Source organism: Salvelinus fontinalis, chromosome 11, assembly GCF_029448725.1.
Source record: "Salvelinus fontinalis isolate EN_2023a chromosome 11, ASM2944872v1, whole genome shotgun sequence".
NCBI lineage: Eukaryota > Metazoa > Chordata > Actinopteri > Salmoniformes > Salmonidae > Salvelinus > Salvelinus fontinalis.
The window spans coordinates 29,399,634-29,414,541 of NC_074675.1; the positions used below are offsets into that span (position 1 = coordinate 29,399,634).

The 14,908-nt window shown below is 42.4% G+C and overlaps 2 protein-coding genes across 8 annotated transcripts in view; one reads left to right on the top strand and one right to left on the bottom strand.

The window, feature by feature from the left end:
* Positions 1–869: 869 nt before the first annotated feature.
* On the bottom strand, positions 870–2,539 carry LOC129865468 (ribonuclease P protein subunit p20-like). The gene is made up of 2 exons (XM_055938296.1): positions 2,422–2,539; positions 870–2,138 (listed from the first exon to the last, which is right to left on the bottom strand). Exon 2 carries the CDS (start codon positions 2,093–2,095, stop codon positions 1,628–1,630), a length of 468 nt encoding a protein of 155 aa, XP_055794271.1. The 5' UTR covers positions 2,096–2,138; positions 2,422–2,539; the 3' UTR covers positions 870–1,627.
* A 338-nt stretch (positions 2,540–2,877) lies between these two features.
* Positions 2,878–14,908, top strand: part of LOC129865463 (GRB10-interacting GYF protein 1-like) — a 42,693-nt gene continuing 30,662 nt past the window's right edge. For 3 of the 7 annotated variants that reach the window (XM_055938282.1, XM_055938287.1, XM_055938288.1), the window contains exons 1-3: positions 2,879–3,382; positions 10,514–12,538; positions 14,255–14,384. In XM_055938282.1, coding sequence (XP_055794257.1) covers positions 12,504–12,538; positions 14,255–14,384 — 165 coding nt within the window. In that variant the 5' untranslated portion in view covers positions 2,879–3,382; positions 10,514–12,503. Of the gene's footprint in view, positions 3,383–10,513; positions 12,539–14,254; positions 14,385–14,908 lie in introns of all 7 variants that reach the window. The other 4 variants (XM_055938285.1, XM_055938284.1, XM_055938283.1 and 1 more) reach the window with 4 other exon arrangements.

The window sequence follows — 14,908 nt, forward strand, 5'->3', positions numbered from 1 at the left end:
TGTTTTGTCTCTCTTCCTCCTTCCTTCAACCAGCAGCCAATCAACCCGAATCCTGGGAACCGTTGGGAGTCGCTGACGTTGTGGATGCTTTCACTTTTGGGATTAGATTTGTTCTCCTGGGTTGTTTTGCTTCTCATTTGAACGTCTTACAGTCAAAGCGCAGATGTTTGAACGGATATTTGTACATGTTTTGCCCCCTCTATCATAGTGCCATTTGGTATTTAAATACAAAATATTATTCTCTCATTTAAAAAAAGGATGGATGAAAAAAAGGCAAGAGGAAGTTTGTTTGTCTGTGTGATAATTGCATCCCTTTTGTTGTCCTGTCTCCTGTAGATGTATCTGTGGGTTGGAAAGAAAGCCATGGGTAACACTTTATTTGGATAGTCTGTAGAGCATCTAAAGATGGACTATCTACAGACTACAAGTAACATTTCAACTATCTATCTACTAACCCTAGCTCTAACCCTAAACTTAACCATTACCCGTATTCTAAACCTAACCTAAGCAAGCAGTTGCTTATCAACATATAAACTGAGTGTAAAAAAACACACCTTAATATGCAGGTAGCCTAGTGGTTAGAGCGTTGGACTAGTAACCGAAAGGTTGCTAGATTGAATCCCCAAGCTGACAAGGTAAAAATCTATCGTTCTGCTCCTGAACAAGGCAGTTAATCCACTGTTCCTAGGCCGTCATTGAAAATAAGAATGACTTGCCTAGTTAAATAAAGGTAAAAAATATATATTGAGTAGTGTAAGCAGTGCACGAAAGAAGCATTCGAATGCCACCTAGTGGCTATTCACTGTTACTAACTGCAGAAATGACTGGATGATTGTCAGTTTAACACTTAATGTTTCATGAAAAAAAACTTCTGTACTTTTCTTATTTTATTACACATGTACAATAAATACTGTATATACATTCAAATACTGAAGCAAAAAACATAAATTTGTATGACGTAAAAAAACGAACATTTACTGACTTGACAGAGTTTGGATGTCGATGTATGGCATTGGTAGGTAAAATGCATAATTGCATATATAGTTGGTCAACTTAAATCTGACCAGCAAATTACAAAAAAATATTATTTAATTCCCATAGTCAACTAATATTCAGTGTTTACACTTAAAAAAAATCGACAAGGTTTTATGTAAGGTCTTAAGACCAATCAGATCCATTCTGAAAAGAGCTGATGCGAAAATATCTGATGTGATTGGTCAAAAAAATATCAGAAATTGGGCTGCCTGTGTAAATGCAGCCTTAGTGTGGTCTGTCCCATTTCATATGGGAGTTTCAAAAAAAATATCAGGCAGTGAGGGATTGGAAATGATGGCATGAAACGTCACATCTCGATACTAACAAATACACTGCTCTGACTGACATGCATAACAAAATGACAAAGCTGAGAAAGAGCTTCCAAAAGCTCTGAAATCAGCTCAGTTCATAGACACTTCTCATTATTACCCACATCTGGATAACAGCCACCGCAGAGGGTTAGGATAGCCGGCGGGATTAACCAGGTGAGATACACCCTGTATGACTAGCCTCCATTACTATATTACAGACACCATGACAATGGAGGTAGCTAGCCATATCCAAGCTAGGACTGATGGTGATGCGTTTCGGGTCACTGTGGGTCTGGGTAGAACACTTTGATATGAATAGCCGAATTATTCCGAGTGCGTGTCATGGGCTCCCCCGCCTCGTCCGGGTCCTCAGGCTCCAGATCGTCCACCAGCTCTACTGTAGACGTGTTGGCCGCCAGCTGTAGTGCCCCCTGGCTGCTGGCCTGGAGCTGCAGGGCGATGTTGATGGCCCTGTTGATGGCCAGGCCCAGACCATGGACGCAGATCTCCCTGTGGCCTCCTCCCTCCAGCAGCTTCTGGCAGCGGGCCAACTGGGCCCGGAAGTCTGTCTTCATGTTGACGTACACGTCGTTGCGGCGCTTGGGCAGCTTCCTGGGGAGACGCTTGCGGAGTGTGTACTCCACAGGGTCCATCTCCACCGCTGTGCCGCTGCCGTCGGCTGGGGGCATGATGATGCCTGGGGTTGTCTGGGGGACGGAGGCAGAGATAGGGCTGTGTGGTTCTGTCATCACGATTGAGTCAGTCAGAAACAGGGAAGGGTGGAATGGAGCACTGCAGTAATAGGAGGCAAAAACAACAGGAAAGGAAATGTCAATGACAAGAACGGAAGATCAACACAATCATCCTTCAGACAGCAAATATACTGCTTAGCCAATTTACTGAAGGTTCTGAAATACTCAAATACCAGGGAGGTCGACTGGTAGCTAGCTAACGTTATCTAGATTGGAACGTAATGTAATTTAACCGTCACACACTCTGTGCTAAAATGTGTCACTCCAAACAAATGTAGTTAACGTTATGATAAAATAAGAACGTGAAAGCAATCAGACTGTACCTCCAACCACGGTTTGCAACCAAATTATTCAAATGTTGTCTCTATCGTGCTGGGGAAATCACAAACTGAGAGGTTTGTGAACTTCTGGATACACAGAGGTGCCCCGGAAGTAATCAAAACGAAAACGTTCTCGTCCATCAGTTAATATTATGAAAAGACATATCAAATACAGTGCTGCGCCACCCTCTGATTACTGGATAAATAAAAACGTATATTTGCAGTCTGACCAGAGCTACTTTTTAAATATAATGGTTAAATTTAATAGCCGTGATAATAGTAAAAGGGGCGTATTCATTACGGAAACAGTTTACTGTTTAGAAACAAAACGGAAACAAAGCACAAACGGAACGAACTGAATTTGACCAATATAAACTGTCGTTTACGTTTTCCGTTTGGAGTAAACGGGTTGCAACATAATCTGCATAATGATTACACCCCTGTTGTTACAACGCCCACCCCCTGTAAACAACCCAAGTGAAGTGCAGTGTTGACGTATGTGGCTCGATTACGGACATACCACGACAACCGCCTGCGAGCACGCTAAAATGCATTAGATTCAGCCTAATTGAAAATCATTATTTTATTATAAGTTATACATGCTGTGCAAGTGTGGGATGGTTGGTCTGAAAATAGCATAACGAGCTAACATTAGCAAACAACTCGTAACACAAGTCAATGTTACGTCACGTGGTGTGAGTAGGGCGGCCATCTTTCTCTAAAAACACAAACAACAAGAGTAAGGAGCAGACTTCTCGACTAGACATCAACACGCAGCGACCGTAGGAGAGGGGGTAAATAAATCAAATATTGAGCACGACTTCATGAGAGTATCAGTACCATTCTGTTGGAGGAGGATGTTTGCAGAAAGAGAAAGGAAACCAATGCATATGAATTAAAACCGAAGATTGTACACAACAAAACGTATTTAAAAAATAATAAAATAAACGACATTAATTCAAAGGTAAGCTATGGTTCCTTGAGCATTTGTGAATGGTTGACATTGTCATCTATAACGTTACATAGCTAGCAAATCCCTTTAATCTGAGAGGGCCCATACAAACGCGAGTCCGGTGCCTAAATTCTCTCTAATGAAATGATTGGTGTTTCACAAGATGGGGCTCTGAGCGAGCCGTAGAACGACGGTATTATTGGTTACCATTTCTGTTTTATTGGTTTGTTTTGCTCGGGTTGTGGAAGGCCATAGTAAGCAGCGGGGTAGAGTTGTAGGGGCGGCCGATTGACGAAGGAAGGGAGTGTGTTGATTCACACACGCGGACACTCCGCCCCCTTCGCCATATCTTGTGTCATTTGAACCTTGCATGTAAACCGAATGCCTTACACGGCCAGATAACGTTACTCATTGTTAATGTTATGTCATCGAAATATGATTAGCTGGATAAATAATTGTTCATTGATAATCTACAATTTGAATACAATTCTTTAACATTTTAGCTCAAGCAATTGTCCCGTGCCTTTTCTGATAGAGGTTTTTGATACTCGAGTCTTGTCCGCGTTGCTTACTAACGTTACATGGCCCAATGGTGGCTGGTACTAAATTCCAGACAAGCAAGATTCTGTAGTAAATCAATGAATTGCCACAATGGTTTAAAGAAAACTATCGGTTATCTGGCATTAAAGACCGCAACAAGTACATAGTATGTATTACTTTATTTAGCTGAAAATAACACCTGAATCCCACTATACATTACTAGCTAGCTGTATTTCCTAAACCGACCCATCGTACACGGGTTGGCCATGGTGTTTGTCATTGTAGCTTGCTAATATTATAGATACACACGACGAGGCGTGACTTAATGTGACCACGCTCCGAGAGGGTACAGCCGTTGGGTACTTCCTTACTCCCATGTAATTAGCCTAACTTTTGGTGGCATCCTAAGCAAACCACTGATTACTTTTTTTGTCGTTTCAATAAAGGTTTTCAGCAGTCTCACAAGTCGTTATTAATATACTTGGCTGTCACAACAACAAATGATTTACGTGACATTTATTTTGCCAATCTAATTTGTTACCGGGCCTGCTGAACCTGACTGTACAGCTGTCCCATCATACTTACATCACTGTTTGTTTACCCCTAACTTTTTGCCGGTTAGCTGGCTGGCTAGCGAGAAGTTAATCTCGATCTAATTTGTTAGTATTATATATGTTGCGTAACTACTTCCAGTCTTTGCGTGCAATGGTCTAGGTATTTTTAAAAGTTGAGGGGACCACCGAGTGCTGAAGCACGTAGTGCATAAAATCATCTGTCCTCTGTTGCAACACTCACTATCGAGTTCCAAACTGCCTCTGGAAGCAACGTCAGCACAAGAACTGTTCGTCGTGAGTTTCATGAAATAGGTTTCCATGGCTGAGCAGTCACACACAAGCAAGCCTAAGATCACCATGCGCAATGCCAAGTGTCACCTGGAGGGGTGTAGCTGAGTGGTTAGAGTGTTGGGCCAATAACCAAAAGTTTGCTGGATCAAATCCCAAGCTGACAAGGTAAAAATCTGTCGTTCTGCCCCTGAACAAGGAAGGTAACCCACGGTTCCCCGGTAGGCTGTCATTGTAAACAAGAATTTGTTCTTACCTGACTTGCCTAGTTAAATAAAGGATACATTTAACAACAAAAAACAAGGCCTGTAGCCAATGGACTCTGTAGCAGTGAAAACGTATTCTCTGGAGTGATGAATCACGCTTCGCCATCTGGCAGTCCATGAACGAATCTGGCCAGGAGAACGTTACCTTGCCAAGTGCATAGTGCCAACTGTGAAGTTTGGTAGAGGGGGAATATTGTCTGGGGGTGTTTTTCATGGTTTTGCCCCATTAGTTCCAGTGAAGGGAAGTCTTAACCCTACAGCGTACAATGACATTCTAGACGATTCTGTGCATCCAACTTTGTGGCAAAAGTTTGGGGGAGGCCCTTTCCTGTTTCAGCATGACAATTGCCCCCATGCACAAGCGAGGTCCATACAGAAATGGTTTGTCAAGTTTGGTGTGGAAGAACTTGACTGACCTGCACAGAGCTCTGACCTCAACCCCATCAAACACCTTTGGGATGAATTGGAACGCTGACTACGAGCCAGGCCTAATTGCCCAACATCTGTGCCCCAGCTCACTAATGCTCTTGTGGCTGAATGGAAGCAAGTCCCTGCAGCAATGTTCCAACATCTAGTGGAAAGCCTTCCCAGAAGAATGGAGGCTGTTAAAGTAGTAAGGGAAGCAAGAATATACAGTGCATTTGGAAAGTATTCAGACCCCTTCCCTTTTTTCACATTTTGTTTCGTTACAGCCTTATTCTAAAATTGATGAGGAAAATTGTTTATTTAATCAATCTACACACAATACCCCATAATGACAATGCAAAAACAGGTTTTTAGAAATGTATTAAAAATTTAAAAAACATACCTTATTTACATAAGTATTCAGACCCTTTGCTATGAGACTCAATGTGGCTAACGTGCATCCTGTTTCCATTGATCATCCTTGAGATGTTTCTACAATTTGGGAGTCCACCTATGGTAAATTCAATTGATTGGGGTTGAAAGAATTGTCCGTAGAGCTGCGAGACAGGATTGTGTCGAGGCACAGACCTGGGGAAGTATACCAAAAAATGTCTGCAACATTGAAGAACCCCAAGGACACCGTGGCCTCCATCATTCTTAAATGGAAGAAGTTTGGAGCCACCAAGACTCTTCCTAGAGCTGGTTGCCCGGCCAAACTGAGAAATCCGTGGAGTAGGGCCTTGGTCAGGGAGGTGACCAAGAACCCGATGATCACTCTGACAGAGCTCCAGAGTTCTTCTGTGGAGATAGGAGAATCTTCCAGAAGGGCAACCATCTCTGCAGCACTCTACCAATCAGGCCTTTATGGTAGAGTGGCCAGAAGGAAGCCACTACTCAGTAAAAGGCACATGACAGCCCGCTTGGAGTTTGCCAAAAAGCACCTAAAGACTCTCAGACAATGAGAAACAAGCTTCTCTGGTCTGATGAAACCAAGATTGAACTCTTTGGCCTGAATGCCAAGCATCACGTCTGGAGGAAACCTGGCACCATTCCTACGGTGAAGCATGGTGTCACGTTCTGACCTTAGTTCCTTTTTTATGTCTTTATTTTAGTTTGGTCAGGGCGTGAGTTGGGGTGGGCATTCTATGTTGTTTTTCGATGTTTTGTTCTGTACGTTATATTTCTATGTGTTTGGCCTAGTATGGTTCTCAATCAGAGGCAGGTGTCGATCGTTGTCTCTGATTGAGAATCATACTTAGGTAGCCTGTTTTCCCACTATGGGTTGTGGGTAGTTATTTTCCGTTTCAGTGTTTTCACCATACGGGACTGTGTCGGTTTTCATTTATTCTCTTGTTCTTTTTGTATTTTGTATTCATTCTTGATTAAATGATATTATGGATACGTACCACGCTGCATTTTGGTCCTCCTCTCCTTCCACCAACGAAAGCCGTTACACATGGTGGTGGCTGCATCATGCTGTGGGGTGTTTTTCAGCATCAGGGACTGGGAGGCCAGTCAGGATTGATAGAAAGATGAACAGAGAAAAGTACAGAGATCCTTGATGAAAACCTGCTCAGGACCTCAGACTGGGATGACGGTTCACCTTCCAACAGGACAACGACCCTAAGCACACAGTAAGAGAACGCAGGAGTGGCTTCGGGACAAGTCTCAATGTCCTTGAGTAGCTCAGCCAGATCCCGGACTTCATCCCGTGTGTACTTTCCCCCCACAATTTCATGATATCCAATTGGTAGTTAGTCTTTTCCCATCGCTGCAACTCCCCTACGGACTCAGGAGAGGCGAAGGTCGAGAGCCATGCATCCTCTGAAACACGACCCTGCCAAGCTGCACTGCTTCTTGACACACTGCTCACTTAACCCGGAGGCCAGCCGCATGAATGAGTCGGAATGAGGAATGAGGAAACAATGTAGAACTGTTGACCTTGTCAGAGTGCATGCGCCTGGCCCGCCACAGGTGTCGCTAGAGTGCGATGGGACAAGGACATCCCGGCCAGCCATACCCTCCCCCAACCCGGACGATGCTGGGCCAATTGTTCACCGGCCTCATGGGTCTTCCGGTCGCGGATGGCTGCGACACAACCTGACAGAGCTTTAGAGGATCTGCAGAGAAGAATGTGATAAACTCCCCAAATACTGGTGTGCCAAGCTTGTAGCGTCATACTCAAGAAGACTCGAGGCTGTAATCGCTTTCAAAAGTGCTTCAACAAAGTACTGAGTAAAGGGTGTGAATACTTATGTAAATGTGATATTTAAAATTGTATAAAAAAACAGTTTTTGCTTTGTCATTATGGGGTATTGTGTGTAGATGAGGGGGGGAACAATTTTAATCCATTTTAGAATAAGGCTGTAATGTAACAAAATTCTGAAAGTTAAGGAGTCTGAATACTTTCCGAATGAACTGTATGTGGTAGTAGAGTAGTGTCCTGAGGGCACACACTTAATGTGTTAAAAAATGTAATGTCATGTAATATTTAAAATTGTATTTAACTGCCTTACTCTTCCTAGGGTCCAACAACATTATCTGCTGCATTGGAAGAAGCTGATGGGAATCCTTGATAAATACAAACAATAAAAAACATTAAAATGAATATCTCAAAAGTACCCTTGTTGATTTAGTTAATTTTAACACATGGTTTGGCACAATATACTCTACAAGTACATCACATTTCCAGAGTGGGCTCTCTGCTACTTTTGAAGTTATGAGCAACACCAACACAGTGCGAGGGAATATGGATTCAAAGGGAACTCTGATTTGCTTCATGTGCTATCCTAATGGACGTCTGTGATTGGTTAATGACATATAATGGCAATATCTATGTATAAAATGGGTCATCTTCCCAAGTACCAGAGATCCTACTCTGGAAAGCTGACTTGGTTGAAGAGGTATATTGTTCCAAACAAAATATCACAAAAATAAAAAAGGTTACTTTTGAGATGTTCATATTTTTAATGTTGAATAAAATATTGTGAACATTTTTTTATTTCAGAATGTAGACATACTCTATATTTTAGAGCACACTAAAAATAGAATGATAGCAAACTGTTTGTATCATGTATGGTTCACAGATCATATGGTCTTACTGGAGGCATGTGGGTCTAAAAAGGGCCGAAAATATTTTTGGGCTATCCTGGTGTGGAATTGCCTGTTTTCCATAATCATATTTCAACTTTATCTAGGATTTTTTTTGTTGTTGTTGTCTGCTTCATTCTGCTTATTGTTAATATGTTGTTTTGTGTAGGTAGGGGCCTTTTTCTGTGTCAATACCCTTTTTATAGATGAATTATGTATGGTTGTAAGATTCACCGATATGAATCAGTTCCCGCTCCAAGTGTTTTGTTTTATTACGAAAATACCTCATCTGTTGTGACTGATGCGTCCTCTCCTTCAGTTCAGGAGTCTATCCTATAGAACTCTTGTGCATGTGACTCTCAGAATAACAACTGTGCACATAGTGGGGGAGATAGGCCTACCTATCGTTGGCACGAGCAACTCTATCGCTGTTCTAATAGGATATTTGTACATCTGCATGGCACCGTCAGCATTCAGATGCTTGTAAAATGGCTTTCACAGTGTCAAGTCATAGGTTTTAATAATTTGCTTGTCACTCAACTTATTGTTAGCAAATGCGCTGTAGAAGTTTTTTAAATATTTTTTTTAACCGGAGTTTTGTAGCCTACCGGAGTGGACGCGACTCGTATCCAGCTGCTTATTGGCGTTTTCGATTGTTCAGGTTCACAATAAGAAATAGTTTCGGTAGTTTTGCTTTAAACAGTCAGTGTAATTGGTCATTTTTACATGAACAGCAATCTTTTTCTTTTGAGAGACAGAGAAACTCCGTAAAATTACAAACGATTTTAACCATTTGCTTTTGAGACGGCGGTAAAATCCAAAGCTGCATTATATTAATTGGCTAAATGCCATGCTAATTTCCAAAGATAAATATTGTCATAGTACTAGCTCACAACGTTTTTATCTGTGAAAATGAGAAGTTAATCAGTTGTTGTTGGTGATTTCAGATAAAAAGTGGGGGGACAAAACGCGTAAATTGTTCCTACCCCTAATCTGTTAGTGGGGTGGTAGCTGCTCTGTGCCCTATGGCTCAGGTACCTACATACATGCACACTAACAAATAGCCACTCAGTTTAGAGAAGTTATCTCAGACAGATCCAGCTCAGAGAGGCCCAGCTCCTGAGCTCTCGTCAGCAGCAGACACTATTTTAAAATGGAAAATGTTAGTGCATCGAGCCGAATTGCATTAATTCGTGCCTCTAATCAAACCGACTCTTACTGCATTGTTTCAAACTAAAACATATCATTCCTGTATCGGAGCCACTGTTTCTAAATGCATATCGAATCGTTCATGAAAGGAGACATGCACATCCCTGGAATTATTTAATTAGCTGCTAGTCCACCTATTCTTAGCTGTGCATCTCTAGAAGAGGAGAAGCCATAGAATTACAATCACCTGACCAGGTTTCTATAGTCTGAGGGGCTTTTCAAATTCTATGGGATGCAGGCTCATAGGTGTCTGTCTGTTGGGTGTCTGTTTTTACTGCAAAGCCTAGGGGTGGCATTCTGTTGCTTGGATATTGTTGTTGCCATGACGTTTGCAGGTACCGTCTCCAACCAGGTGCATTGTTTTTGCAAAAGGGTGTCATCACTTTTGTATTAGTCACTGGGGGCGCACATTCTGTAAACATGGAAAGTTGTTGACTAAGTGAATTATTATTGATGGTTATTATTGATTGCAAAGCTCTTGCAATGTTGATTATTAATTTGCATCAAGTGGACATGAATAAACACAAACGTTCTCAGTGGAAGGCTGCAGTAGCCGTCTTATTCTACGGAAAAAGACATGTGAAATAATGTTAAATGCTTAAACAAGTTGACTCTATCAACACTCTCTCTAAGCAGTCCAAACTGCATTAAAGAATGTGTCGTTCCAACACACAAATTCAACTACATAGATTGCCTGTCTGCCAAGCGGTGACTGGGTGTGTTTTGTTTCTCTGTCTGTTTCTCTCTACTTGCTATCGTTCACTCTCTTTATCTTTTCTTGTTGTTCACAGCAGTTTGAAGGGAGGTGGACAGGAATCAAAGGTGTCGACACCTAGCGGGCCAGTCAAGCCACGTTTCAGTCGGAGAGAGAACGACAAGAGAGAAAAGAGGGAGAGAAGGAGGGAGAGAGTCGCGTCTGCTCCTGGCAGCTGTTCCAGCAGCCTGTTCTGTTTTCCCCTGGGTTTTTGATTTAAACCGAGAATAATCGTCATTTTTTTTCATGTCAAATGTGATATTACTGCTGTTGTCGTAATCATTATTGTTACTATCGAGTATTTTATTTTGTTTGTTTCATCAACTCGTTTTCGGATTATTCCAGTTTCTTGTTTTTATTTTTACGACTTTTTCCAGCTGTGAGCAGAGGCTTCTTCCAAACTGTCCTCATATCCATACCAGTACTCTATCCCCTATACACACCTGAAACAGGCAGCTATTCTCTATCTCTGTGTGTATTGGGGAGCTCTGTTACCACAGCTGTGTAAGCACCACTCAGCCTTCTCACTCAGCCTTCTAAGCCTAACTAAGCCAGTCCTAGCCTGGTCCAGCGAAGTCCAGCCTGGTCCACTCTTCTGGACAGGGTAAGACCTGTGTGTGTGTGTGTGTGTGTGGTGTGTGCGCGAGCATGGCATTTGTTAGTTGGTGTGTGTCAGGGTTTCCGTCAGGAAAATGTGGCACTGGACATTTGACCGGCAGCATTTTAATTTACCAGACATTTGAGAACTTTACTGGACCCGTAACCTGATTAGGGCGTCCACCCACGGTGCTCAGAATGACAGATTAGGGTAATTCAACAGAACATGCAAGTCGAGGATGTAATGATGTAGGGCTGTCCCCGACTACAAATAATTTTGGTCAACCGAAAGTCCTGTGTTCGAATGTGTATTTTTCCATATATACACACCCTATGTGTGTTTTTAATCAAATCAGCTATATATGTGTAGAGCTTGTCTGATGCTTGAAGCTCACTATTTGATGAAATTACACACAAATTACTTAAGAGGGAGCCAGAGATCAAGATAACCAGAAGAAGAAAAAAACTGAACCTGTCCCGACCATCCTCCCGCTCCTACTGGCTTTCCCAGATTCTGCCGTTATTCTCCTGATGTTCCAGGTAACAGGCTACACGAGGAGTCGGTAAACTTTCTCATGTGGAATGCCAATCTATCTTCCCATGTATACGGTTCTGCATGCCAGTTATGGTTTTCATTTTCATGGGACAGTTTAATTTCATGTTATAATAACATCTTTGTATCTCGATCATTGTCATGTGAAAATATCCATTTGAAATTTAGAAAGAGCGCCCATCGTTTTAGTCATATTGTCAGCTAATCCATCTATATGACTAGGATTGTGCATTTGGCTACTGGACAACGAAAGAAAGTTTATAATAAAATAGTTTCCTCCACTCCACAGATATGGTCAGATTTTGGCTAGGCTACTCTGAAGCAAGGTAAAACATGCTTCATAATATGCAGTAAAACGTTCCGGTTTCAAACAACTAAGTATACGTTCTCAAAATGCACACTGCCTCCAGCTCATCGCAAAGTGGTGGGTGACGTGTACTGTTTGAGACGCTGTAGCAGCAGCTCTCGCGCTGCCTGACAGGTTTTCGGTTCAAACGCTCTGTATCTGTATGCTGTACGCGTGTGATGAATAAATAAAATCCATACCGAATATTCTGTACACGCGGCAATTTAATTCCACTAAATTATGCAAAATACCTTATAGATTGATAAGCATGACCAGTCAGATGTATTTCCATCAATGAATAGGTTAAAAAGCTTTATTTCGCAATGTGATTTTTGAAATGTAGTTTCTCTTTTTCCGGACAATTGGCCAACGGCAATTTCATTTATCGGCTTTTGACAACAAAAAAATTATCATCCAAAAGCCAGCGATTCCCGGCTAATGGAAACCGCGGTGTGTGTGTGTGTCACTCATAGATGAATCCTTTTCTTGCTCCTGTTTCCAGATACTCAGCTCTGTAAAGACGTGAGGAATATGACTGCTGAGACACTTAACTTCGGCCCAGAATGGTAACTTTTCTTCTTGAACACTTCTGTCCATCTACCTCTCTTCCTCTCTTGCTGCTCTGTTCTTACCACTTTCTATTCCGTACTGAACAGGCTTTAAAAAATCCATTCCTTCCCTTACCCTCTTGCTCCTCTTCTCCTTCTATTCTGTCCATTTCCTCCTCTCCTGGCTGCTGAGCCCTCAGTAAATGTTTGTGTGGAGATTCATTTGAGGAGGGAGGGGTAAGGCCTTGGTTTGGTAGCAGGCCAGTGGTTGGACACCTTTTTCATAGACTGACTACTGGCTGGCTGCTGTGCCGTGTGCATTTTGGTGCTCCACCGACCACCAGGGACCGTATCCACAAAGAGTCTCAAAGTAGACGTGCTGATCCATTTACATTTAAGTCATTTAGCAGACGCTCTTATCCAGAGCGACTTACATTTAACCTCTATTTAACTAGGCAAGTCAGTTAAGAACAAAGTCTTATTTTTCAATGACGGCCTAGGAACAGTGGGTTAACTGCCTTGTTCAGGGGCAGAACGACAGATTTGTACCTTGTCAGCTCGGGGATTTGAACTTGCAACCTTTCGGTTACTAGCCCAACGCTCTAACCACTAGGCTACCCTGCCGCCCCTGATCCAGGATCAGTTTTGTCTTTTAGATCATAACGAATAACATTGGACTATATGGAGTGGACAGATCCTAGATCAGCATTCCTACTCTGACGCACTTTGTGGATACGGGCCCAGATCACTCCTCAGATCTCGCTTTCCGTGTGGCAACACACACACGTCCATGCCTTCTTCCTTCCCTTTTTCTTCCTTCCCTTTTTCTTTCTTCTTTTTCTGTCGTGGTGGCTTTAGCCATATTTACACTGGACTACTATTACTATAGAACGTTGGTTATGTATTTATTACTCCAGCCTGTCCGTTTTTCCAGTGGACGATTCGGACTGGATTAGTTTGACCAAACTGCCCCGTAATGATTTATTTTCCTAAGTTAAAAATGGACCGTTGTGAAGGAAGCCTGGAGGCTCTTCAAGCGTGAAGATAGTTGAAATGTCTAGGGATAGCCTGGTGTTGACCTTATGGCCTTTAGTTCAGAGAAAGTCCAAATAATAATGCGTGAACAATGACCTGCAACCTATGCAGACATTTAATTAACTGACATTTTGCAATTTATCAATTCATCGGCACAATATCGTCCACTTCATCTTTTAAGAGAGAAGTACGGCACCAGGAAAGTTGATATGTAACAAATCAGATCATTCATCTGTAGGCTACGTGCATAGCACTTTGTTTTAAGCATCAATTTGTTCCCATGTTCCTACCCCAACTGTGTGCAGCACCTGTTAAACTCTGTAATATCCCTCAAAACACAGGGATGACGATTCGCACGGGGATCAGTATTATCAGAGGACCTGGGAGTTTGCTGAAAAACACTAGGTTTTTAGGTCTGGTATAACAACCTTCCTGCCAAGTAAAGATTACTGCCATGGCAGATTCGGGCAAGACAAAAATGATGGATGTGGTCATTTATGCTTGTGCACATGATTGCATTACCTGAGCTTCCCCAGTAAAACGTATCCCGTCCGAATAGGGCTACTGTCAAATGTCTGTACAATAGTGCTATTGCTTGCGTCACGACATGTCTTAGTATTTAGCCCATTTCATCGTGCGTGTGTGTTGACTTTGTTCTCCTCCCTCCTGTGCCCCTCATCCTCCTCCTTCCTCCCCCAGGCTCCGTGCACTATCCAGTGGGGGGAGTGTGACGTCCCCCCCTCCTTCCCCCGCCATGCCAAAGTACAAGCTGGCCGAGTATCGCTACGGCCGAGAGGAGATGTTAGCACTTTATATCAAAGAGAACAAGGTGAGGAGGAAGCCACACGGTGCTCAGTCTTATGAAATGGGTGGTTGCAATGACCAACATGAAGTCTCATCACTACTACTACTGATGCTACTACTACTGATGCTACTACTACACCACTACTACTACTGATGCTATTACTACACCACTACTACTACTGATGCTACTACTACACCACTACTACTACTGATGCTATTACTACACCACTACTACTACTGATGCTACTACTACACCACTACTACTACTGATGCTATTACTACACCACTACTACTACTGATGCTATTACTACACCACTACTACTACTGATGCTACTACTACACCACTACTACTACTGATGCTATTACTACACCACTACTACTACTGATGCTACTATTCACTACTACTACTACTACTGATGCTACTACTACACCACTACTACTACTGATGCTACTACTACACCACTACTACTACTACTGATGCTATTACTACACCACTACTACTACTGATGCTACTACTACACCACTACTACTACTGATGCTACTACTACA

Coding starts and splice junctions, on each gene's coding strand:
- LOC129865468 (XM_055938296.1), bottom strand. CDS start 2,095: ATGACAGAACCACACAGCCCTATCTCTGCCTCCGTCCCCCAGACAACC.